This window comes from Chrysemys picta, chromosome 2 (assembly GCF_011386835.1).
Source record: "Chrysemys picta bellii isolate R12L10 chromosome 2, ASM1138683v2, whole genome shotgun sequence".
Lineage (NCBI taxonomy): Eukaryota > Metazoa > Chordata > Testudines > Emydidae > Chrysemys > Chrysemys picta.
Genome location: NC_088792.1, coordinates 42382911 through 42409803, shown reverse-complemented (window position 1 = coordinate 42409803; position 26893 = coordinate 42382911). Strand labels below are relative to the sequence as shown.

At 44.4% G+C, this 26893-nt stretch overlaps 1 protein-coding gene across 2 annotated transcripts in view; it reads right to left on the bottom strand.

Annotated features, from left to right (window-relative positions):
• CUBN (cubilin) overlaps positions 1-26893 on the bottom strand; it is a 211110-nt gene that overhangs the window by 19944 nt on the left and 164273 nt on the right. Inside the window, exons 55-59 of one of the 2 annotated variants that reach the window (XM_005282453.3) lie at positions 22554-22713; positions 20788-20937; positions 8652-8852; positions 5928-6057; positions 4452-4669 (exon numbers count right to left, since the gene is read on the bottom strand). In XM_005282453.3, the coding sequence (XP_005282510.2) occupies positions 4452-4669; positions 5928-6057; positions 8652-8852; positions 20788-20937; positions 22554-22713 (859 nt within the window). Of the gene's footprint in view, positions 1-4451; positions 4670-5927; positions 6058-8651; positions 8853-11955; positions 12546-20787; positions 20938-22553; positions 22714-26893 lie in introns of those variants that run through there. The other variant, XM_024106237.3, reaches the window with a different exon arrangement.

The following is a 26893-nucleotide window of genomic DNA, read 5'->3' as shown; positions in this document are numbered from 1 at the left end:
AGATTTATGTTTGCAGTTGCTCTACAGATATCACTCAGTAATTTGCAGTCATAAAATTGCCCTCTGATTGCATTTGCTGTTGTAGAGATACTGTTTTTGTATTCCTACAAACCCATATGGTTTTTTTCAGACATGAAGGGGTTACTTTAAAGACTAATTTAAAATAAAAAGCTCTCTGGTGTTTGTGGCTTTACTGTCTCAATTTTTAAGCATAATTCTTTATGCTCAGATTACAAAGATGTGTTGCAAAGTTTCCTGGAGCTATGCATCAGCCCAGCCAAGCTGTAATGGTTTACAGGATTGTGACTCTTTAAAATTTTTATATATATGATTTTCTATTTCTTGGCCCCTTTCCACCAGCATGAGATTTTCAGAATCCTGTGTAAATACCCTATGACTCACTCCTTGTAGCTTGCTTCCCACAGGAAGGGGGGAAAACAAGAAAGAAATATAAAACCAAAAACCACTCTCAACATACACATTACATATTATGACAAAATCACACCTGACAGATATAAAAGGGTTGTGGAAGGCAGATATAAAAGCCCCAGAATGTTGAAGGCCTTTTTTTTCTATAAACTAAAAAGGTTACCTCAGATTAATTAGAGACACCGGAGTCCAATTAAGGACCGCCAATGACCTTTAAAAACCCCTCTTCATGTGAGAGAAGAGAAGGAGGGATAAGAAGCCAGTTACAGCAGAGAGAAAAGGCTTCTCCTGGATGGAAGGCTGTTTCTCCTCCTTATAAGAAAAACCACCAAGTTAACAGCTGTTTAGTAAAGGAATGGCCACCAGAAACCCCTGGAAAAATCATGGAGCAGGTCCTCAAGGAATCAATTCTGAAGCACTTAGAGGAGAGGAAAGTGATCAGAAACAGTCAGCATGGATTCACCAAGGGCAAGTCATGCCTGACTAACCTAATTGCCTTCTATGAGGAGATAACTGACTCTGTGGATGAGGGGAAAGCAGTGGATGTGTTATTCCTTGACTTTAGCAAAGCTTTTGATACGGTCTCCCACAATATTCTTGCCAGCAAGTTAAAGAAGTATGGGCTGGATAAATGGTGTCTATACCAGACTATAAGGTGGATAGAAAGCTGGCTAGATCGTCGGGCTCAACGGGTAGTGATCAATGGCTCCATGTCTAATTGGCAGCCGGTTTCAAGTGGTGTGCCCCAGGGGTCGATCCTGGGGCCGGTTTTGTTCAATATCTTCATTAATGATCTGGAGGATGGCATGGACTGCACTCTCAGCAAGTTTGCAGATGACACTAAACTGGGAGGAGTAGTAGATATGCTGGAGAGTAGGGATAGGATACAGAGGGACCTAGAGGATTGGGCCAAAAGAAACCTGATGAGGTTCAACAAGGACAAGTGCAGAGTCCTGCACTTAGGACGGAAGAATCCCATGCACTGTTATGGACTAGGGACCGAATGGCTAGGAAGCAGTTCTGCAGAAAAGGACCTAGGGGTTACAGTGGACGAGAAGCTGGATATGAGTCAACAGTGTGCCCTTGTTGCCAAGAAGGCTAACAGCGTTTTGGGCTGTATAAGTAGGGGCATTGCCAGCAGATCGAGGGACGTAATCATTCCCCTCTATTTGACATTGGTGAGGCCTCATCTGGAGTACTGTGTCCAGTTTTGGGCCCCACGCTACAAGAAGGATGTGGAAAAATTGGAAAGAGTCCAGCGGAGGGCAACAAAAATGATTAGGGGTATGGAGCACATGACTTATGAGGAGAGGCTGAGAGAACTGGGATTGTTTAGTCTCCAGAAGAGAAGAATGAGGGGGGATTTGATAGCTGCTTTCAACTACCTGAAAGGGGGTTCCAAAGAGGATGGAGCTAGACTGTTCTCAGTGGTACCAGATGACAGAACAAGGAGTCATGGTCTCAAATTGCAGTGGGGGAGGTTTAGGTTGGATATTAGGAAAAACTTTTTCACTAGGAGGGTGGTGAAGCTCTGTAATGGGTTACCTAGGGAGGTGGTGGAATCTCCTTCCTTAGAGGTTTTTAAGGTCAGGCTTGAGAAAGCCCTGGCTGGGATGATTTAGTTGGGAATTGGTCCTGCTTTGAGCAGGATGTTGGACTAGATGACCTCCTGAGGTCCCTTCCAACCCTGATATTCTATGATTCTAAGCCAGTGTAATAAGGCAACACCCTGAAGAAGGGGCAGGGAAAGGTATCCTTTTTTGTGTTGAGCATTTTTATATAGTTTTTTCCTTCTGAGAACTACTTGGCTCTACCTTGAGGTCCAACTTGTAAACATACTGAAAAATAAACCAGAGTGAAGAATAAAAACCCTACAGAGTAGGACTGATTTACTCCAGACCCCTTCTCCCTGAAGGAGAAATTCTGAGGCCAACAATGCGAAGGAGGTGCCTTGCCACAATATATGCATATATATGTGTGTGTGTACACCCCCATATATATATTTCTGCATGCACACACACCCCTCCCCACATACATTAAATGAAGATCTATTTCACTCCTATATAGCTCCATTCCTTTAGTTCCTGGAGCTGGGTAGGTCTCCCTCCAGAAATAACCTCAAAGATTTTTTTTTAAATTAATATAAGGCTCATCCTCCCCTGGGGAAACAATCAAGGTTTGTGCAGAACCACTGAAAGTTTGGCCATCTTTCACTGTATCTTTGAGCAGAATCTCATACAGGTAAATCTAGAGCAGTAGTTTCCAAATTATGGTTTGCGGACTGCTGGGAGTCCGCAGACTACGTCTAAGGGTCCACAAAACTTTATCATTACACAGAACAGTGGTTTTCAACCTATGGTCCACAGACCCCTGGGGGTCTGCAGACTATGACTAAGATTTCTAAAGGGGTCTGCACCTCCATTTGAAAATTTTTGGGAGTGTGCAAATGAAAAAAGGGTTAAAACCACTGATCTACAGTCAATGCCTGAAGAAACTTTAGACCACCTGCTAGTCTGAGGACTGAGACAGTCCTCAAAGGCTGACAGCTTTGGGAGTCCCTGTTGATCTCATCTTTGAAGCACAGACCCACAAGAGTAGAGACCAAGCATGCCTGGTACTTAATAGATTTTCACAGAGAGCACTATGCGAAACAACATTAGCAGACGCACATTTGATGGAATACATGAGAGAACAGTCCACAAGGCAGATTTTAAACTTTTCTGTAGCGATTACTAGACTAAAGCTAAGAAGAGTTAATAACAGTAATGGCCATGAGGTTCTCTGGGAATACTATGTTTGGCAAGGATATGGTGCCACTTATACTCCTTATCCCTAAATACTTAGACTGTAGCAAATGAAAAACAGCTATTTGCTGTGGGGGCTCAATGGCTCTGCTAAAGGCTATGTTTATCCTACCACAAGGCCTTTCATTCTGGAGTGTCTGAGTGCATGCTATATAAACACGGCCATTATGCCTTTTTTCATCCACAGAATGAATTAATTAGGCAACAAAATACTGGATATTATATTAAGGCAGTTTAAAGATGATAATCATTTATAACTTATCACTACCAACGATTCAGATGTTACAGAAAGATCACCTTTCAGACTAGGCAGTGAGACGGACTTTAAAATTTAAGTATCTGGTCAAGGCAAGAATCAAGAACTGCCCTTAGCACAGTCTAGGGTGCCCATAAAAACAGTACTTTGCTCACATAACCAATTTGTTCCATTATGATGACAGAACTATGTGCTGGGCTCGCGGAAGGATTGGGGGTGGTCAGTGAAATGATTTGTTGGGGCTTCACTGATTTATTTTATTTTAAAAAGGTATGAAGCATTGTGGGGGGGCGGGGGAGGGGGGGCTGGGGAGGGAGGCAGTGCTGCAAGGGGAGGAGAGGAAGGGAGGATGTCTATCTTCAGGCTACCACTAGCCTCCTGCTTCAGAATTAGAGCCCAGCTGCTATGCCAGTGTCCGTCCATAAAGTCCTCCAAAAGAGGGGGATGTGGGTGCTACTATGCCTTCTGCCACCAGGCTTTGGAGCTGTGCTCCAGCTCCACTCCAGCTCCAGGCAAAAACCTGCAGCTCCACCGCTCCGGGCTCTGCTCCAAAGCCCTGTCTGCTACTCAAGGGACAACTGTGCATTTTATGAGGTAGGTAAGAATTAAATTAAGGCTATGTCTATCCTTGTGGCGGCATGCATAGCTACACGCTGCAGTGAAAGGCGGGCTATGTCCACCCTTGTCTACTTAGACTACTAGAGAGAGAAGGTGGGTGAGGAAATATCTTTTATGGGATCAACTTCTGTTGGAGAGAGAGACAAGCTTTTGAACTCCACAAGGCTCTTCTTCAGGTCACCTCACCCACACTGTCCCTCTCATATCCTGGGACCAACATGGCTACAACAACACTTGTACTACTGAGAGCCCCTTCTTGTCGCCAGAGGCTACAACAGCTGCTCACCAGAGGACATGGCTTGCCATCAGATAACAGGGAGTATTTGATGGGATAGTATTCTTACCTACTGTCTCTCTGAAAGATGCTTTCCAGCCTCCAGCTACTTCAAAGAAATCAGTCTTAAATACCAGGAGCAAGTCATTGCTGGAGCTCTTAAGAGTTGGAGGAGGTTCTGAGCCGCAGAATTTGCCAAGGAGTGGAGCGTAGATGTTTGAGCCATCATATACAGCCACATAATCTTTGTAACAAGAGGAGGAAGCTTCAAGGTGGAAGGCATTGAATCTGTAAGATACAAGGTAGGGGGTTACATTATCGCAGTTTTGTTTTTATTCAGATGTTGGGTGGTTTTTGGTGCTTGTGGAAATGAGGTATTAATAGTAATGGCCAGAGCCAAGCATAGGGTGGGTGAGTGAATTTGACACTAATTGGTTTTCGAGGGTATAGAATATGGGGCAGGGGACACACCTCCTCCTGGTTTGTGAATCTAGCACTGTAAAAATGTTTGGAAACAAAACATTTTGGGCTGAACAAAGCCTTTGACCCCGATGGACTTTTTCGATTCACCAAAAGATTCCAAAAAAATTCAGACATGATTCGAACCCAAACTGATTTTCTTCCAGAACTTCTATCAAATTGAAAAATCAGTTTTTCACCCAGGAATAAGCATGGGCAGGTGCCCTTCAGGAAAGAGAGTTTAAAAAAAGATTAGATATTAGTGACCCCATTTCTGTCAAGGCCAGTTATACTCACAAGACAAGCTTGAAGTGAAACTTGATAACACAACATGCATCAACATGGGTATCTTCATTATGCACTATGCAGACCTTGCATATTCTTTGAGAATCAGTATCCTCACTCATTTATGCAAACAGCCAAACCAACCATCAGCTTCTGTGGGCACTTTGGATTACATGTAATCCAGAATCAGCCCCCAAGCCAGCATGCTACTTAGCAGGGCAAATGTATTCTATTCATACTCAGCCTTTTCATAATTCCTTCCTCTCTCAATGCTATAAATTAAGCTTTAATATCATTAAAACACAGAATTATTTTGTTTCGGAAGTTTTAAACTGCAATATTTTGTGGCTGTTACATCTTTTTTTAAATTATGCCATTTCTGGGAAGGGACTATTATCTGGGGTTTAAGGAAATAAGGTCACTAGTTTCCAAAAGAGGATTTTAATTTACATTATTCATAAGCTCGTAACTACTCCAAAGCAGCCAATTGGTGAAGTTTGGCTCAGTGAGTGAATGTGATGATTTAGTCCCTTTGCAAGCCACTGTGGGAAGCTAAAATCACAGTGATATCTTACTAATAATAACTAACTGACGGTTTGTAAAACAGTTTTCAACAAGTTTGTTTTTTATGGGGATAATAAGGTCTGCTTTACTGCTTTACATGGACATTTCTTAGTTCCACTTCAAGTTCTCTGTTGGAAAAGAGAATATATAATGACTCTTTACCAGAATACTTTTTTAAAAATCAGAACCAGAGACCTTTCTGTCCCTCTTAATGAGACGCTGAACTTGGATTACATACTTGAGTGCCACGACTTTGTTGTTTCCAACTGTAATGTGGTATGAGCAGTTCATATTGTTGTGATAATCACTAAATGAATGGGCAGGGCTGCTGACTGTGCCAGAGGAACGATTGAAAAGGCCACCACAAGCTGCAATGAAAGCAAAAAGAGGAAGCAGAGATCAGTTAATATCTGAATATAAACCAGATGCCAAATGTGAGAGTATCGTGAAGAAAGGGGGATAATTTTACTATCTAGATACAGGCAAGACAAGATCCTCGCCATGCTAAGCAGAGTTGATTGTGGAAGTTTATACCACCCTGAAATGTAAAATGAACTCTTATGATTTTGGCAGTATCCTAGTGACACAGTTGTATTTATCTGCTACATTTCCCCCCACTGTTACCATGCTTGTGCAATAACAGACAGGCAAAATCCTGACCCTGTCTTATAAGACATGAAGGAAGGAAGGGATAAGCACCATGAACCTATATAAGCTGGTTGTGAACCAGGTGCATCTTCAGGAATGGGTCTGCACCTGCTCTGCAGTAGCTTTTGTGTTGCTACTTGGTGGCTAGAGAATTTGGGAAATGGGTGTATTCTTTGTTCCTTTGAACTCCGTGGGAGTTTTACCATTAACTTAAATGGGGTCAGGATTTCACTCCATCTCCTCTTAGATAGTCCCTGCCCCTATTCATACCTTCACTATCTCCTTCCTGCTGGAGCTGAGGAATTGTTGTGGAGTAGTGAATCCCACTCAGCTCTAGAAGGGTGGGGAGGGGAGGAACCATACCAGTCACTGTGGGACTATTTCCTTTACCTCCTCTCCCCTTGGGATTCTTCAGCTGGTTAGGGGTGGGAAAGAAATCCCTAAGCTATACATTTCATCAAGTGTCTCCCCAGCTATCAGTCAGCTGGGAGGAATCTGTCCTCTCCCTTCTGCTGAGGCATTGCATTAATTCAGTACTACCTCTGACATCGGCTCCCTATCCGGCAGTGGGTGGCGTCACAGACTGTGCTGTTGGGGAGGGGCTATGACTGGGTGGTTCTGTATATGCAACCAAGCTGCTTCAGAACAGGGTGGACTTAAGCATCTGCAACAGTGGGATGAAGGTGCTCCTGTGAATTTCACACCACAGATGCTGCTAAGGTCAGGATGTGGCCTGATGTTTGTTCCCAACGTCACTGCTTGAGGGAACAAATCCTGTGCAAAACCAGCTGAAACCCTCACTGCCTACTCATACTCTTTATTTTATAATCTTAACATGGCCCTGGCTTCCCTATGCCCTGCCGACAAATAGCCCAAACCCACACACAGCTTCTCAAGTTCTAAAGGACTAGCCATTGCTCCAGGCAGCCACCACCTTCGCAAAGCCAAGCCCATGAAGGCTGTTGAATGCACAGCCCCTCATTCCACATTCATAGCTCAGGTAGGGGGGCTGCTGAACACTGTACACTGGAACTTTGACAAATAAGAGACAAAAGCTAAGTGAATTAAAAAGCAGCATTCATGCTAGGCAAGCAGAGGAAAGCCTTTTCATTTCTCTTTCAGCAAACAATACAACTAGAAGGAAGAGGAATGTTAATTGCTAGAATCTGCGTTGTACGGAGCAACAAGCTAATAAGGCCATAGTTATACTTCTTAAATGTCAGAAGTCACAAGTTGCATAGCCACAGCCAACTTGAGTGAGTTATGAAGGTCTTTTCATGAGTAAATGCACACTGTTATCCTTCAGTGCCATTCTGTCTAGCCTGTGGCTACTGGGGCGATTCATTTTAAACAAAACTACTTCACTTTATACATTTTGTTGTGGCTCTTGTTCAGAGGAGGAAGGTAATGAGGGAAATTTCACAGCTGTTAACAGCACGCTCTTACATGTGCTTTGCTGGTGCAAATGAAATCATTTTTCAAAAACCAGATGATAGTTCAATTTATCTTGAAAATAGAATCAGTTAGGATTTACTATATTGGTGCAGTAGGGAGAACTTCCTATATTCATTTCTCTTTCCTAATACCCACTTCCTCTTTAAAAGAAATTGAGATCTGATGTGAATCATGGTATGTATTTGTGGAGTATGTACATTGAAAGGAAAAACGTGTTTAGAGCCTGATTCTCACTGACACTAGGGCCCCTTTAGGCTGTCTCTAGAAGTAGGTATAAATATAACTGAGCCCACATTAAGACTCCATTACACTGCCAGTGTGGTGTAAAAGGGTCTTGGTATAATTTCAGAATCAGGCTCAGAGCGTTATTTTTTGCCATCCTCCTGCATGTAAAAACAATTTTTCTTCAGGTAAATTAACTAGTGACATCTTTGGAGTATCATTTTAAAATAAAACTTCACAGTGCAACTCAGACCCTATTGTTTTTGTGGAGCAGATGGCTTTAGAACACTCATGTGGTCTCAGATTCTGAGTTGGCCCCATTCAGAGCCCCTTATGTAGATAATCCCTGTAAAGGGGGAGATTAGAGTGCCTGATAGATGGGATAGTCAGGTCACAGGCAGTACATGATAAAACATACTGCTCACTCCCAGGCCCTACTCCTAAAAACCCTCTTTGCAGAGAATATGGGGAGTGTGAACTTTGCCCATCTAAGGGAAACCCACAGCAGGGCAAAATGGCTCCTCTCCAGTGTTGCACTTGCTGTCCCCTATGTGGACATGCAGAAGAGGCAGCCGACATTTACTCACTCAAATCTGATTACTTTTACCCACCAAAGCGGATTGCTGTGGCTACTCACGGATTATTCTGTATGTTGCCAGGAATCCAAGGCCTACTATATGAGAATCAGTGTAGAAGTTGAGGAGCATAGACCCAAAGGAACTGACAGGCCTCGGGATTTCAGTACCACACATTGTGGTGACCGGGTAGGGAGTTACCCTGGTACCTCTGAAAATTTTCACTCCATCATAAGCACAAGTTCCAGTGGAGAGTGCCTGGGCTGAAAAGGATGTGAAATACAGAAGTGTTAGCAGAATACATTCAATGGAACTTATTGAGTATTACATATACATATACTTCACAGAGTACTATAATAATAATAAATGTACACTTTCCATCCAAGGATCTCAAAGCACTTCACATGGTGGCTTACTCCTTATAACTCCTTAACTCCCCGTGAAATAAGTATAATTTTTAACATACGAGGAAATTGAGGCACCAAGAGGATAAGCAACTTCCCAAGGAGGCACAAATCAATTGCAGCAAATTTAAACGTCCCAAGTTTTCAGAGTGTACACAATGGGATTAACTCCTTGTGACAGGGTGCTGGGCAAAGGGTTGCAGATTCAGCCCTCTGTCATGCCTGCTCCTCATTAGGGGGAACAAATTAGAGTGGGGTGGAGATAACCTAGCCCTAATTGGGGAGGTGGAGACAGCTGCTACCTAATTAGTCTGGGGCTGCATAAAAGCCTCAGGGAAAGGAAGCCAGGAGAGAGCAGGAGGAAAGGGAAAAGGCAGGGAATGGAAGCAGGGTTGTAGTACTCCCCTGCCTCCTGATGGTGAAGGGTTACTGATACATGGTGAAACAGTGATGGGAACAAGCCTGAGAATAAAGTGCACCAGTGGTTACTAAACCCAGGGTCTCGGCGTGACTTTGTGAACCTGGCAGAAGCCAAAGGAGCCCTACCTCATTTTGCTACACGTGAGAGCTTGTTCAGGATCTCCTGTGCCAGCAGCAAGTGTTTGGTAGCCCGGAGATGGAGGAGACCCTGCAATGGCTGGTCAAGCAGCAGGAGGAGGTGCAGAAGACAATACAAAGTTTTCAGCAAGCCTACCAGCTGGATAGACAGGCCTTTCTCACCTGGCAGGCAGAACAGCAGAAGAGCCTGCAGGACTTCATTTAGAAGCAGACCAGCATCCAATAGCAGTTCCTGCAGAAAGTTGTCAGTCCCATGGGAGTGGATGGTGTTCGGGCGCCAGGGCTAGGACTATGTAAAATGGGCCTGACAGATGAACCTGACACCTTCCTAGGCACATCTGAGTGGGTAGCTACTGGGGTTGGATGGGACAGGGCAACCTGGGCCCTGTGACTGGCTCCCTTCTTAGCTGGCGAAGCCCAGTGGCCTACATGGGCCTAAGTGAACAGCAGGCCAGGAATTATGAAGTAGTGAAGGCAGCCATCCTGGATTGGGTGGGGCTGTCAGTGTAGAAGTACTGCCAGAAGTTCTGGGCAGTGAGGTGGATGGGGTGTTGCGGCCACGGGCATTTGCCTCAAAGTTAATGGACTAGGCCACCTGCTGGCTGAGACCAGATGCCCAGACAGTGCGGGAGATCATAGATACGCTCATCCTAGAACAATTCTTACAGGGCCTCCCCGAGAACATAAAGGTGTGGGTGAGGAGGCACCAACTGAATATGGTTGAGGCAGCTGTAAAAACTTACAGAGGAGTATATGGAGATGGACTTCCCCAGGAAGGAGGGATGGCTGAGCAGGGGCATGGAGACTGGGAGAAGGCCCAGAGAAACCCCTCCTGGGAAAGGCCTGAAAAACAAATGGGAGGACAACTGAGGGGTTCCCCCGTGGTCCCGACCAGAGGTCTGCTGGCAATATGGATGACCAGGATACAAGAAGGGGGACTGCCCACACATGGATTGTGGGTGGGTGGAGTTTTGTGGCTGGGCAAACGCTGGAGAGCAGGGAAAGTGGCAGAAGCCGTCCACCATTCCAGTGATGATGGTGAGGAAACCCCAGCGAGGCCTGGTGGACTCAGCCTCAGCCTGCTCTCTGATACAAAGGAAGCTGGTGAGGCTGCACTGGTGGAGTCCCAGTGTGAAGATAGATATAGAATGTGCCCACAGGGATTGGAGGCAATACCCTATTGCCCAGGTGCCCCTTGAGATTCAGGGCTGGTTTAAGTGACAACAGGTCAGGGTAGTAAAGGGCCTGCCTTATCCCGTGGTAGTGGGTACAGACTAGGGCCCCTTCCCAGGAGGGAGAGAGAAAGTCCAAGATAGGGAAAGGGAGAGATTCCACGAACAAGGGGCTAGAGATCCCCCAAGCACAAAACCCCTAGACAACGCGGTGGAGCTCAGGTAGAGCAAGGTCTTGAACTGTGGTCCCCCCAACAGGCCAGGTGAATAGCCTAACCACAAGGCTATCAGCTTTTTTGGGATGTGGGTCTCCCACAGGCTCCCTGCCTGTCCTGGCTCCGTGTGGCTCCCGGAAGTGGTCGGCATGGCCGACTCCTAGGCGCAGGGAACCATGGCCAATGGGAGCACTTGCAGGCATGGTCAGCATGCAGAGTCCTCCGGCCACTCCACCTAGGAGCCAGACATGCTGTCGGCTTCCGGGAGCTGCCTGAGGTAAGCGCTGCCCAGCTGGAACCTGCACCCTGACCTCCCTGCCACACTCCAACCCCCTGCCCCAGGTCGGAACCCCCTCCCAAACTCCCTCCTGGAGCCCACACCCCCTCCTGCACCCCAACTCCCTGCCCGAGCCCTGAGCCCCCTCCCACACTCCGAACCTCTCATCCCTGGCCCCTCCCCAGAGCCTACACCTCCAGCCCGAGCCATTACCGCACCCCAAGCCCCTGCCCCACCCTGGTGAAAGTGAGTGAGGGTGGGGGAGAGCGAGCAACGAAGGGAGGGGGGATGGAGTGAGTGGGGGCGGGGCCTCGGAGAAGGGGCGGGGCAGGGAGCAGGGCAAGGGTGTTCCGTTTTGTGCAATTAGAAAGTTGGCAACCCTAGCCCTAACCACCAGCTTGTTCTGGAGTGAGTCTCTCACAACTTCTCCTGTTGGAGCTGTTTCATGTGGTATAAATAATTAAATATTTATTAGAGCAGAGGCTCAAACCTGGGTCTCCCATATCCCAAGTGAATGGGGTGGTATTAACTCAGATGGGGGAAAATGGGTTAGTAACCCAGTCACTAGCTGCTATTAAACAGTGTTAAATAAGGTTCGAGGCTTGGTATACAGAGACCTCAGCCTACTTAGTACTATGGCAAGCACACCATTAAAAATCCTTTTAACTTTTTTATTAAAGATACAGAAAAGAAGGGACAACAGTTAAAGTATCTGAAATGTAAAGTGTTAAGGCGTTAATTTTAATGACTTTTTTCCCCTTTCCCTTTAGCTGGAAAGAGTTTTTTAGATGGGGTGGGGGGAACCCTTGTTGATCGTCTCTTGAATGGTATTAGAGATGTTAATAACTGTCCTTTTGGGTAAAAGAGAAAGTACTTAAGATTTTACTTTTGCTGTTAAAGTCCGATCCCATTTTATGCCAGGTGGAGTTTGTAATTTAGTGGAAGCCAGTAGAGGTGATATTTTCTGTGTCCCTCTCTCTTTAGCTATTGAGAGATTTTAGAAGGAAAACCCCCTTATCTGACGGTCTCTTAGATAGCATCAAAGATGGTAATAACTGTCCCTTTGGAGAAAAAGAGAAGTTAGTTGAGATGGGCAAGAGCCGTTGTTGCTGCTATTGTTCAAGTCCGATCCTGTTTCATCTCAGGTGATATTTGGGATTCAACTGGAATTGGTAGGAGTGGTGATGGCGGCTGGGTCCCTCTCTCTGGCCTGGTCTGGTCAAGACATCCCTTAGGATTAGCATGAAGAAAGTCTGGAAGGCAGCCATGGTGGTGAAGCTCATGCCAGTAGTCAGTTCTTCCATATTCCATATTCTCCTCCAAATTTTTTCTTTATGGACCAAGAAAGGAAGTGATGGATGGAATCGTTTATTTCCTAACATCTGATGCATTAATTTCTGGTTTTACTTTTTTTGTTTTTACCAAGCATGATTTCAACATAATTGTTGAATTGTATCAATTTGGCCTTTTTGTTTGGACTAATTTAGTCTGGTTTTCTTGCACCTGTTTATAACATTCATTATTGAAAACAGCTTGACCTATTTTTCCATCAAAATTTGTTTTATAGGTTATTGTATCATCTTATAAATGTTTATGTATTTTTTACAACTGAGCTCACAATTAGAGTAAATTTACAAGCTCAATAATCACAACAGTGCCGTATACACTAGACAATAGAATCAGTCTCTCTGACCCATTGAGTATTAAATTCTTTATATAATGGAACAGGAGAAAATGAGCCCCACATCCCAAAAGAGCTGATAGCCTTGTGGTTAGGCTATTTACCTGGGCTGTTGGGGGGACCACAGTTCAAGACCATACTCTACTGGATTCAGAAGTGAGCACTGAACCTTGGTCTCCTATATCTGTTATGAATCATTTTCCTGTGTTTGAGCGGGGGAGGGATAGCTCAGTGGTTTGAGCATTGACCTGCTAAAGCCAGGGTTGTGAGTTCAATCCTTGAGGGGGATCTAGGGCAAAATCAGTATTTGGTCCTGCTAGTGAAGCCACGGGGCTGGACTTGATGACCTTTCAAGGTCCCTTCCAGTTCTAGGAGATAGGATATCTCCATTATTTAAAAAAAAAAAGCTGTTCTACTTTATAGAAATTAAAAACAAATGTAGAAGAAGCAGGCAGCTTGTACATGTTAACTAATTAAAAACAAACAAAACCCCAAACTGACCCCCCTATACCCCACCCAGACAGCTGGGATGCTGCAGAATAGGATAAAACGAACCGCATATAAATGCAATATCATGCTCTTAAAAACAAATGAGAATAAGGGGCAATTTTTTAAAAAAAGGGAAGACTCAGGGAGAAGGCAATTCAATGGTCAATCTAGAAACACTTTGGGGAAAAGAATAGTTCTAAGGTGCTTTTTTAAAAGGGAAGGCTGAAATGAAAAAGATTCCAGGGAAAATGAGTTTCATAGAATAAGTCCTGTCGCAACGTAATTATGATGGACTGTGCCGATTTCGGATGCAATGGTGGAAAGAGTAAGTTGGGTGGCCTATGAGCACAGGTACAAGGCTCAGGGATCTAGTCTTGAATGTACAATAGCCAGAGCCAGCATCAGAAGGCACTTCATTACTGAGCATTGTTAGCAGCACTGGTTATTTCTTAATCGCCCTCATGGACACTCATCCTCTTCCTTACTCTCCTCCTTAACCTCTCACTCTCCTCTGGCTTTTCCCACTCACACTATAAACATGCTTTAGTCTCTTCCATTTTAAAAAACCCACTTTGACCCCACTTGCCTCTCCAAATACTGCCCCATCTCCTGTCTCCCTTTTGTCTACAAGCTCACTGAATACTGGCCCTTTAACCAAGGGGGTCAGAAGATGCCATCCCAGGAATGCTGGAACAAAAGGCCTGAGAAATGGCTGAAGCCAGTGTGGGAAGAAAGGAAACAGCCCCAGGAATTAGTGGCTAGGGGAAAACCCAGACCACTGTCTCTTTAAGGGGCTGAAATCAGCATCCCTGTAGTGCAAGGTGAGGCAGGACTTCTCTCTCTCCCAGCCAACCATGATGAACCCTGGGAAGGAAGGCAGTATAAATGCTGCCTTCTGTCTCTTATAACAGGGAGATGCTAGCAGGAGGAGGAAGTCTGCCTGCTGATCTCTCCAGGATAAAAGGGCTGAGTGGGAAACAGGGGACAGCTGGAGAGAAGCAGACTAATGCTTGCAGCTGGCAGGAATTGCACCCTAGCCCTAGAAGGTGGGCCAGTCAACTCTTGATCTCAGGAAGGAGAAACTCCTTATGCTTTACCTCAGATCTGAGAGGAGGGCTGTGGACTCCTGACCCCAGGGAATTATTTGTGACCCAGCCCCAGGAGGAGGGCCTCTGGTTCGCAGACAGAGACAGCCAGAGCAAGGAAGCCTACCCAAACCTTCCCACCAACCCTGGAGGTCTTTGGACTACAGAGGTTTGAGAAGAGGGAAACTGAGGAAGAGGTTTCTGTAGAGCCACCTCCAACTATGAGGGGCACCCTGGAGGGAGCAACCCTATTACAGACATGCTGCCTGGAGTTCACATCCTCCAGTTCCAGCCTAGCCCCTACCTATCTGGTTCCTGTCCAGCATCCTTCACTGAAACTTTTTGCCAAAGTCTCTGAGACCTTTTCCTAGCCCAAGCTCAAATCCAGTACTCCATCCTCATCCTCCTTGACCTGCTGGACACCTTTGACACAGCTGACCATGCTCCTCTTCTTGAAATGTGTGTGCCCTTGTTGCCAAGAAGGCTAACGGCATTCTGGGCTGTATAAGTAGGGGCACTGCCAGCAGATCGAGGGACGTGATCGTTCCCCTCTATTCAACATTGGTGAGGCCTCATCTGGAGTAGTGTGTCCAGTTTTGGGCCCCACACTACAAGAAGGATGTGGAAAAATTGTAAAGAGTCCAGCGGAGGGCAACAAAAATGATTAGGGGGCTGGAGCACATGACTTACGAGGAGAGGCTGAGGGAACTGGGATTGTTTAGTCTGCAGAAGAGAAGAATGAGGGGGGATTTGATAGCTGCTTTCAACTACCTGAAAGGGGGTTCCAAAGAGAATGGAGCTAGACTGTTCTCAGTGGTACCTGATGACAGAACAAGAAGTAATGGTCTCAAGTTGCAGTGGGGGAGGTTTAGGTTGGATATTAGGAAAAACTTTTTCACCAGGAGGGTGGTGAAGCACTGGAATGGGTTACCTAGGAAGGTGGTGAAATCTCCTTCCTTAGAGGTTTTTAAGGTCAGCCTTGACAAAGCCCTGGCTGGGATGATTTAGTTGGGAATTGGTCCTGCTTTGAGCAGGGGGTTGAACAAGATGACCTTCTGAGGTCCCTTCCCACCCTGATATTCTATGATTCATGATTCTATGAAATGTTGTCTCCCTTGGTTTCCGTAACTCTTCCTTCTTCTGATTCTCCTCCTACTTCTTTAATCGCTTCTTCAGTGTGTCCTTCAGAGGACCTCCTCATCACCCTCCAGATGTCCATGGGGCGGGGGGGTCAACAGAGATCTGTCTTAGGTCTACTTCTCTTCTCCCTCTATACCTTACCTCTGCCTAATCTCATCCACAAGCACAAATTCAACTATGTGGATGATTCACAAATCAGCCTCTCTGTTCCAGACTTGTCTCCTGATCAAAGGAAAATCTTAGTCTCTTTCTCTGACATCCAGGGCCGGCTCCAGGCACCAGCCGAGCAAGCTTGTGCTTGGGACGTCAGATTCTTCGGGGCGGCATTCCGCCCAATCCTAGGGCGGCACGGCTGCTTTTTTTTGTTTGTTTTTGTTCGCTGATCCGGCCGTCCTATAGGGGGTGGCAGCGCGGAGGAGGGGAGCAGGCTGCGCGCTCCGTCTGACCCAGCCGGTGCCAGGTCTGTAGCTAGCCCACGTCCTTCCCTCCCTGCTGACCGGAGTGGTGTGGAGCCCTCCTGGCAGGCAGCGCAGCGGTCGGGGCTGCATGGCAAGCGTCCCGCTGAAGCCCTGGCCGCCCCCCTGCTCTCTCTCCCCTCGCTAGCCAGGGCACGTCTGCAGCGCAGGGAGTCACCCTGGCTCTGGCCGCCCCCCACGTTTTTTTTCCCCTGCTTTGCCACTCTGGCCACGCCACAGGGTTGTTGTTTTTTTTGCTTTGCCATTCTGGCCGCCCCGATTTTTTTTTTTTTTTTTTTTGCTTGGGGTGGCAAAAAAGCCAGAGCCGGCCCTGCTGACATCTCCTTGTGGATGTCTAGCCACCAGCTCAAGCTCAACATGGATAGAATGGAGCTCTTAATCTCTTCTCCCACCAACCTCTTGCCCCCCCCACTTCTTTCTTGATCATGGTGGACAACACACCACCACCATCCTTCCTGTCACTCAGGCCTGTGACCCAGACAACATCCTTGACTCAAACCTCTCCCTAGGTGCTCATATCCACACTACATATAAATCCTGCTGATTCTTTCTGTATAAGGTCTTTAAGATACAGTTTTTCCTATCCATCCACACACCTAAAACTTATCCAGGCTCTCATCATCTCGTGTCTCACTTACTGCAACATCCTTTTCTCTGGCCTGGAAAAGTACAGTCTTGCCCCCTCCTATCCATTCAGAATTCTGCCATAAAGATCATCTTCCTACCAGCAGTTCTCAAACTTCATTGCACCGCAACCCCCTTCTGACAACAAAAATTACTACATGACCCAGGCTGGCATAGGGCTGGGGCCTGAGCCCTGCCACCCCAGGTGGAGGGGTGGGATCAGATCCCAAGCCCCACCAGCTGGAGCTGAAGCCCTTGGGCTTCAGCTTCAGCCCTGGGCCCCAGCAAGTTTTAAGGGTGGCCCTGGTGGCTAAACCCATTGGTTTGAGGATTTCACCCCCCTCTCTTTGCAACTGTCCACCAACTACCTCTTCTCCATTACATGGAACATAAACTACTTGTCTTTTTCACTGCCTATTCCTACCTTGCCTATCATCACTCATTGACTCCTGTCTCCATTGTCCAATTATTAATTGTTCAAACAAGCACCTGTAGGCTCTCCCCCATGATGCTCTTCATGCTTGGAAGGAGCTTCTCATAATTATTTACAAAACTAAATCATTATCCTCTTGAAAACTCTCCTCTGAGACCCCAGCCTAGTGTGCTGACCAGTATCGTTTTCTGGCACTCCCCATTGGTCTGTCTATATCTGTCTCTTGTCTTATACTTAGACTGTAAGTTCTCTGAGGCAGGGACCATCTTTGTGTTCTGTGTTTGTACAGCACCTAGCACAATGGGGTTCTGATCTATAATTGGGGCTCCTATGCATTGTTGTTGCTATTATTATAATACAGAATTCTACTCCATTACTAATAAACTAGCCAATTCAAACCAAATAGCAGAGAGGTTATTTCAAAAGTGAATAATTACAACAGTCTTTTAAAAATCTCTTCTTTCAAAATAAGATATTGCAAAATGCATTTTCTGAAGTGCCTTGTAATAATTGAGAAAACAGATGTGGAAGATTCCAAAATGGACCAGCAACCTTTTTACATATTGCAAAATTATAACTTCAGCATTTAAGATTAAAAAAACAACAAGAAACAAGCCAATAAATAATTGTTTGGGATGACATGATGAGACAGTGTGGTTGCTTTGTCTAGAAAGAGATCCACATAGTCTAACAAAATTAGATTAAATGTTGTAGGAACTTTCTCCCGCTTATTTTATATGATTTCAACAAAGTATTCATGGTACTCAGAATTCCCTGGAAGACTGCCTGACACCTGGACAGAATTAACGTGTTTTAGCACTCTAATGCTATGCTATCAAATGCTACCATTAAGGATATACTTAAAAGAAGGTTCTACTTGTATTAGGATTGCAAACAAAAGGTTGGATCTGAGTAACTACCTTTAGATAATTCCATTGTTTATGGAGAAGGATTCTTACCTATTTTCAATAATTTAAAGTAGCCCAGACCTACAAGCCCAGATGCAGGAAAAGAGTAGAGAGAATATGCATCTTCTATAGAATATAGTATCTGCGTGCCACTGGCACCAAGCAGACAAATGCACAAAAAACGTTGTGCTTGACATTAAATAAAATAGCAAAGGGAAACAAGAATAAAAGAAGCTAATAGTAGACAATGAAATTTCACTCATAAGACTAGAGTAAAAATGAGGCTCTGTAACCAGATTTGCTCTATCACACAGATGTAGTTTAGGATGAAGAGAGCGAGTGGAGAATAGCACAGACTCCTAGCTACCAAGAAGAAATAATGGTTAGTGCTATCATGTTTTGATCATGAAATTGACACACACTTCCATCCAATGCAATCCCATTTGGGTGTCCTTCCCCTTCTCTTTGATTGCTTTATTGCTTACGATGACAGGCTGAACAGGAACCTGGCAAACCTTCTTTACAGGAAACTTATTCAGACTACAAGTCCAAACACTGAAAATTGCTATGGCCTGAGTTGGTCATTTGGAAATTCTTCTACCAAAGGATCCCTTGTAGTCAGTATTGTCTCTTCACTTCCTATGCAATATCAGAAAACACACTACTTCTTCCATAGAAATCTATGATTTTATCTAATGAAAAGATCTTATTTGCTGGCAGGACATATGTGTTATTCCACTTTACCCTATTGCCTCCTACTCTATGGTTCTCCGAAAAGAGATATTTCGACAGATTAAAGTAAATGAGATGCGTGCTTTACAGGCACTAGTTTGAAAACTGTCTCCTTAGATTCAGTTCTCCAATAAAATATTTCACTATGTTAAAACAAGTTTTGTTTCCAATGGTGAAATAGCTAATAAGTTACAATGATTAAAATCTATCTAAACTTTAAGTACCCAATCAGGAACATCTGAACTGTGTGTGTAAAATGGGTTTAATGGCCAAATTCAGCTAGACTCCATTGAGTCCAATATAATTGGGAATGCTTATGCCAGAACTGAATTTAACCTGCATCTGTAAAAAAGAACTAAGGACCTAATCCTGAAAACCCTTAGGCACGTGATTAATTTTACATGTGAGCAGTCCCATTGTTCAGTGGGACTACTTGTGCATAAATGTAAGTATGTGCTGAAGAGATTGCAAAATCAGGGGCTACAATTCTTCTTTCATTTTAAATTTAAACACAGGCAATATTACTCTGCTATTAGAAGGCGATCAAAGTTACATTTTATTGTTAAGATCCTTGTGAAAACAAATTTATAAACAGCTTCTGGTGGTTGACAAACTTCCTCTTTTACCACCAGATGTTCTCTTGCTCATATCCTAATTTCTTGCCTTCAAATGACTAAGGATTTTGTATTTGTGTACACTGATAAAGATAACAACAAAGCAAATCAGACCTGCAGTAAAGTGACCCAAATAAATATTTGACATGCATAGTTTACCACAAGGTCTATATTACTTATCTCTTTACCTCAAGTTTTTAATCAATATTGACTGCAAGTATATTTTCTGAGTGCCTTTTTATACAAAAAACCTTCAAATTGAATATATATTTTAATTTGATCTAAATGTTCCAATACCCTTAAAGACAAATTATAATTTAAGCAAATGCTGAAGCTGAATATTTCACTGGAGGGGAAAAAAACTAATATAATCAAAGATGTGGAAATGGACGGCAATTTTTTTCAGAAGGACCAAGATTTGTTTTTACTACAGGTAATCATTTAAATGTTTGTTTGCTGCTATTTTGATGAGCTCTTCCCCTATTTCACAAAGTATTAGGTTATATTTGAACTGGAGATGAGCAAACTATTTTAGACAAAGACCACAGCTGAACCAAATCTTTGCCCCAAACTCAAATTTTAAAAAGAGCTCAATTTTTTTGAGGTCCAAAATAATTCCAAAACATTTTTTTAAAAAGCAAAATTTGTTCACCTCCTAACTTCATGGTTTCAGCCAAAAGCAGAAGTACAGTAGAAAGCAGATTATCCAAACCACCCTATAATAACAGCTTGTTCAAATGACTCCCAATGATTCAAATTCCAGGTCATCTCAAAGTATGAGGTCTGCGCAAATGGTGTGGCTCAATCAGGATTCTACTGTACTGGGACAAGTCTTCTGGGCTGAAATCCTGGGAATCAATGGGAGTTTTGTCATTGAATTCAATAGGGCCAAGTGTTTCTCACCCGGTTAAATTCTGAAGAGACAATATTGCTAATTAATAAATAATCGCACCACTTTCAACTTTCATAATGCCTTTCACCTGAAGATCACAAAACATTTTACAAAAATTAATTAGCTGTGACTATAGCCTTGCACAATAAGTATAACTGTATCCATTTTACAGATGTGGGAAATTGAGGCACAGAACAATTAAGTGTCGTGACTTGGCTAAGGTCACACAGTCAGTGGCAAAACTAGGAACAAAACCCAAAATTCCTGATGGTCATTTTCATATTCTAACCACTAATTCTTACCAGATTTCCAGCTTCAGATAAGCTTCTATTATTTTGGACATTTTTTCTGAACTGCACCAAACCTCCAAACAAATCAAGTTTGCCAGTAAATAGTTTGCAAAATGGGGTCCTGAATTTAAATAATTATTTTCCATATGGGAGAATAGCTTGACAGTCTGTATAACATACTGGAGATATTTAAAAATCAAGCACTTACATTCCAACTGGAAAGTCTCAAACTGTAGAATGACAAATGACTGAGGTCCCCCATCTATGATATAATTGCAATTCAAGTTGTTGTCATACTGGCTGGGGTAGTTAGGAGAGACAATGCGACCTGCAGGGCCGGTGAAATTTACTCCACATCCTGCAAATAAGAATAACCGTAGTGAGTCTATGTAGCAACATAATGTTTAGTTTCTATTTTAACAATGACCGAATCAATGAGCACAGGGTAAGACTGTGCCTTGCCCCAATATGAGTTGGGCGAGGAGTAGGTGTAAGGATCTTTTCCCCCTTTCGGGTGCTGGGGAGATGGCCAGGTCCTACAATAGTCCCAGTACAAGAGTAATAATAGTCCCAATGGGAAGCACAGTAACTATTCCTGCCTAGTGTCCCTGAGATTACAAGATAGCTGAAGAGGGACAGGAGTAAGACAGGATCATTGTCCACCCTATCGCCCTCAACCTGCATTGAACAGCAAAGCTGATGAGGCATGGAGAGTGGAACATGATGTACCACCCTGAGTGCCTGGGAGCAGCCTAGCTCTTACATAATGGTTTTCATCAGTAGATCCCAAAGCTTTACCAAGAAGATCAGTATCATTAGCTCTATTTTATAGATGGAGAAACAGAGGCACAGAGCAACAAAGTGATTGCCCAACGTCACCCAGCAGGCTACAGGCAGCGCTAGCAATAGAGCCCAGCTCCCTTGGGTCCCAGTCCTGTGCTAATGGAGTGGGTACCAGTAATTTCTTCCAACTCCAAAAGCCTTCCTAACCTGGTGTATTTTTTTCTGGCTGTAGGCATGTGAAAATTAACAGACTTAAAATTAAAGAGCTGTTTTCAGAGTATGATCACTGCAAATGAATATTCATATGCTGGTACCAAATTATGAATTATTTACAAGATGGGAAAATATGGGCCATTACCTTCGCTCAGAGTTTTGCCACTGGCTCTAATGGGAGCAGGATCTGGCCCTAAGTCAACTGTATGGCAATAACTGACCCCATAAAATGTACCAGATGCAGATCAGTTCTTATGTTATAAGCACAAAAAATCTATTATGATTGTGGATTCTTTTACATTTTGGCTCAGTGTTATAATCGCTTTAACACACATTTTCCTGCTGAATTTATCCTGACTCAAGTGGAGGGAAACTGGTTCATAGAGGGGTTGCTTTGGCAGCTCACCAGAAAAATTAATCTTGTTTTATCAAGACAATACCTCCTACACTTCCAGTTGGTTTTACCCTACTGAAGACTATGCTTTTCTAAAGGCAAAGGAGAGGATATATAAATTAATGCCATTTAAGCCAGTGGGAAATGCAACAATAAAATCAAGGAAAGAGCAGATGCTGAAAGAAGTTCCTCCTGAGAGTAGTTCATATGCAGAGCATGGAATACATTATTAAGGGTAGCAACACAAGCTGTTCTAGTCTTAGACAAAGGAGTCAAAAATATTGGGAAGAAAAGAAATACAAAGGGGTTCCTTCCCCAAGGATCCTAGAACCCTATTTTCCAAATAGCTTGTTTAAAGCTATATTGACCACCTCACTTAGGTCCTCATTCAGTGATGTTCTTAAGCATCTGCCTAACTTCAAGCATATGACTCCATTGACTCCAATAGGATTAGTGACATGCTTAGGCGCATGCTTCAGAGCTTTGCTGAACTAAGGCCTTGAAATAGTGGTAGGTAACAATGTTTGCAGCTAATCCAAAGTGGACTGACTTATAGTGGCCTCCTGGCTTTAAATGTCACTTACTGCTTATGAAAGATGCAGAGAAGCCATGCCCAGGGGTATCCTGAGACTGGAACACTGTAGTTATCACATTGCTGGGAGCAACAACAGACCCAGGAGCTGTACTTCCACATCCTGTGGCCAGCAAAGCTACTGCTTCTTCATCGTTATTTCCTCTCAGCACCTGACAGATCCAGGATGGGGATGAGTTAGTATTTTCAAACTCCCTGCAGTCAGTGTGAATATATTATTGTGAATTACAGTTTACCTGTCCCTCAAGGAAGTTACAAATATACAAGTGTCTTCCACATTACCTAAAAAGCATTAGGATGTGACAGTATTCCCTCTAATTTTTTATGTCCGTGTGTGGAATGAATTTTGTTATGTGCACCAATATGGAGGTGATGTGTGGCAGGGGTGGAGCTGAGGGGTTTGGAGTGTGGGGCAGAGGGATGAGGTGTGGGGGGTGAGGGCTCTGGCTGGGAGTGAAGGTTTTGGGGTGGGGCTGGGGACGAGGGCTTTGGGGTACAGGAGAGGGCTTAGGGCTGGGGAAGAGGGTTGAGGTGCAGGGGGCTGAAGGCTCTGGCTGGGGGTGTGGGCTCTGGGGATGAGGGGTTTGGGGTGCAGGCTTTCCCAGGGCTTCAGAGGGGAGAGAAGACTCCTCCCAGCTCTCTCTCGCTGCAACAGCTTGGGTCCAGTTGAGAGGCGCCTATTCCTGTGTACAGCAGCTCCAGTAGGGCTGGGGGAAGAGCACCTTGCCCTGGCTGCGGCAGCTCCAAAAGTGGGGGGGCTGGTCTGGGGTAGGAGCTCCTCTCCCCGCCTGCATGGCCCTTGATAGCCCGCTACACGGCCAAGCAGCTTAGAGGGAACTTAGGATGTGAGCCAATTTAGCGAAGACCCAGGATATAAAACATTTCACATGCAATAATTCTTACCCTTATTTTATCTTTGCCAATTAAAGTATAAATTAACACCCGTGTTTACAATAAATTACTGAATGTACTCTTTCCGCCAATAAGAGTAGACCAGAATTTAGGTTAAGATGCTAGAGTAATATATAGGCTCCAATTCAGAAGCTTCAGATAATTAATATTCAGACTCTCCAGTCCAAAAATAAGTTTGTTCTCCTATTACATTGTATTCATTTGTTTAATGACACGTTCAAGTTATACAGGAAGTTAAAGTAATGGAATATATGGCATGCATGCCATAAGAAAAGGCATATTAAGGATTAGTATAGTATTTTCTATAAAATACCAAACATACCAGTAAACAATTATAAGTCATACTTGATGGGGACCACTTCTGAAATAAATCCTTCCCATACTCCCTCTTCTGGCCTTCACACAACCCCCAACCTCACCAAGTTCATCATCAGAAGCAAGCTCCCCACAGACCAAGACACATCAACTCAAAGTGGTACCAGGCCCTGCCAGAACAAGAGATACAAAATCTGCAGACATATTTCCACTGCTCTGATGATCAATACCCTCCACTATCACAGCTTTCAAGATTCCTGGGTCCTACACATGCCTATCATAACATGTGGTGTACCTCATCCAGTGCACTAACTGCCTTGATAACAATGTGGGTGAAGTGAGACAATCACTATACTCTCGAATGAACTCACACAGAAAAATAAGACAAAGACACCATATCACCTGTGGGCAAACACTGTTCACAAAACCATCACTCTATATCTGACTTCTTAGTCTTTGTCCTCAAAGGAAACTGCACAACACTTTCAAAGGATGACATTGGGAGCTTAAATTCATAACTTTGCTAGACGCTAAAAATCATGAACTCAATAAAGATACCAGATTTATGGCTCACTATAACAATCTATAACACACTAACCTTCCTTTGTCCTAAGACTGCAAGGTGTTAACTGCCCAATTCACCCTGAATGATCTCTTTGCCAAGTGTGTTCACTTCTTATACTTAACAATCTGTTCCACCTTGTGTTTACCTGTGACACTAGGAGTACCTTTCCCACACCTGAAGAAGAACTCTGGGTAATCTCGAAAGCTTATCTTTCACCAAGAGAAGTTGGTTCAATAGAAGATATTATCTAATCCACCTTGTCTTTCCAATATCCTTGGCCCAGCATGGCTACAACAACACTGCAAACAACTTTATGAGTAATAATTTTAAGGCTAGTTAGGGCCTCAATTCAGGAAAATCATATGCATGCTTAACTTTAAGCAGCTAAGTCCAACCCATGTCAGGTAAGCACTTAAGCAATGACTTAACTTTAAACACATGTTTAAATCCCATTTAAGTGGATGTGATTTAAGCATATTTGTAAAACCAGACACATGCTTAAAGCTTGAAGTTAAGCAGGTGTTTTAGTTCTTTGCTGAATCATAGAAGTGTAAGACTGGAAGGGACTTCAATAGGTCATCTACAGGAGTGCCGCCAGCTTTTTTGCCACCCTAGGCAGCGGAAGGTCCCGCCCCCGCCATTGCTTCTTGTCCTATCCTCAGAAGTTAAGGAGAGCAATTTTTCACACTCCTCCATGTAACAATCTTTTGTGTACTTGAAAACCGTTATCATGTCCCGCCTTTGTCTTCTCTTCTCCAGACTAAACAAATCCAATGTTTTCAATCTTTCCTCATAGGTCATGTTTTCTAGACCTTTAATCATTTTCTGTTGCTCTTCTCTGGATTTTCTTCAGTTTGTTCACATCTTTCCTGAAATGTGGTGCCTAGAACTGGACACAGTACTCCAGTTGAGGCCTAATCAGAGCGGAGTAGTGCGGAAGAATTACTTCTCGTGTCTTGCTTACAACACTCTTGCTAATACATCCCAGAATGATGCTTGCTTTTTTTTTTTTTTGCAACGGTGTTACACTATTCACTTGTATTAAGCTTGTGATCCACTATAACCCCTATATCCTTTTCACTGTTTCCTTCCTAGGCAGTCATTTCCCATTTTGTATATGTGCAACTGATTGTTCCTTGCTAAGTGGAGTACTTTGCAGTTGTCCTTACTGAATTTCACTCTATTTACTTCAGTACCTTCCCAAGGATATTAACCAAATGTTGTTTGCTTACATGAGAAAATATTAGCTTCCTATTTCAAATGTAATGTGTTGAAATCTCCTAAGATTTCTATTTCAATAACATGCCTGATTTTTCTCTAATCAATGTGATTACAGGATTTTTCCTTACCACTCGTCTAGTAAAAAAATAAGGAAAATAAAGAATATTTGATTAAGACTTTCATGTGTTAGAAAGAAGTCAAGATAGAAGAAGAAGAGATCAGCCACATACAACTGCCATGGCTATGTAAACAGCCATCTTAGCAAAGGACTAGCCATGTACTGTTTGATCCCACACAAATACTTAGGCATGTGAATAATGGTATTCATGTGCCTAGGTGTTTGCAACATTGAGCCCTTGAATGCATAAGCGACACGTAGGGGGACATGTGGGGTCAATTGTCCCCTCAGACCAGCCTGCTGAGGGGAGTGAGGTGGGCTCTGTCCTTCTCCTGCTGTGCCTGCCCCCTGGCACGCTTGGCCCCTGTCCTGGGCAGTTGGGCCCGGGCGGGAAGCAGAAGGGACAGGACCAGACACTTCTCACACCGGCCACTCAAGGTTGCTGCTCTGTGCAGTGCGGCAGTTGCCTGAGAGAGAGCCTGGCTGAGAGGGCAACAGCGGGCTACCCCCGCCCCAGACCCAGCTGCCAGGGACCAGGGCCACGCAAGCCGGAGTCCTTTCTCCCCCCTGGCATGTTTCCGGGTTGCTTGGCCCCTGTCCCCAACAGTTGGGCCTGTGAAGGGGGCAGCCCACCACCTCCCAAGCCTGGCTCTCGCAGGCAGCTGCTGTGCTGCACAGAGCAGTGACCCGGAGCAGCCAGCTTCTGCCGTATGAGAAGCAGCTTCCTGCCTGGGCCCAACTGCCAGGGAGAGTGGCCAAATGTGCCAGGGGGGTGGTACAGTGGGAGAAGGACAGAGTTCCCCTCCCCCCGCAGGTAACATGGGACAGGGAGAGCATGGCGGCCCCGGGCTGGGTGCAGGGGTCACTGGGCAGAGGAGACACGTGGGGCAGTCATGTGTCCTCCCCTTTAGATTGTCCCCCCACTTTCCCAGTATGGGGAGGCACGAATCGTCCATGCCTACATGATTAGTATAAACAGTGCACATCCAGGCCAAGGTTTTCAAAGTGATTATAATTTGGAGTGCCTTGGTTTTTGGGTGCCCAATTTGGGATACATTGATTGTCAGAGGATGGGTGCTCAGCCCTTTCTGATAACCAGGTCCCTTGATGGGCTGAGCACCCGAAATCTTTGTTCATTTGGTCTCAGGGGCTAACTTGGCCATTCAAATAGTTTTTTCCATGCCACACAAGCTTTGCCTAT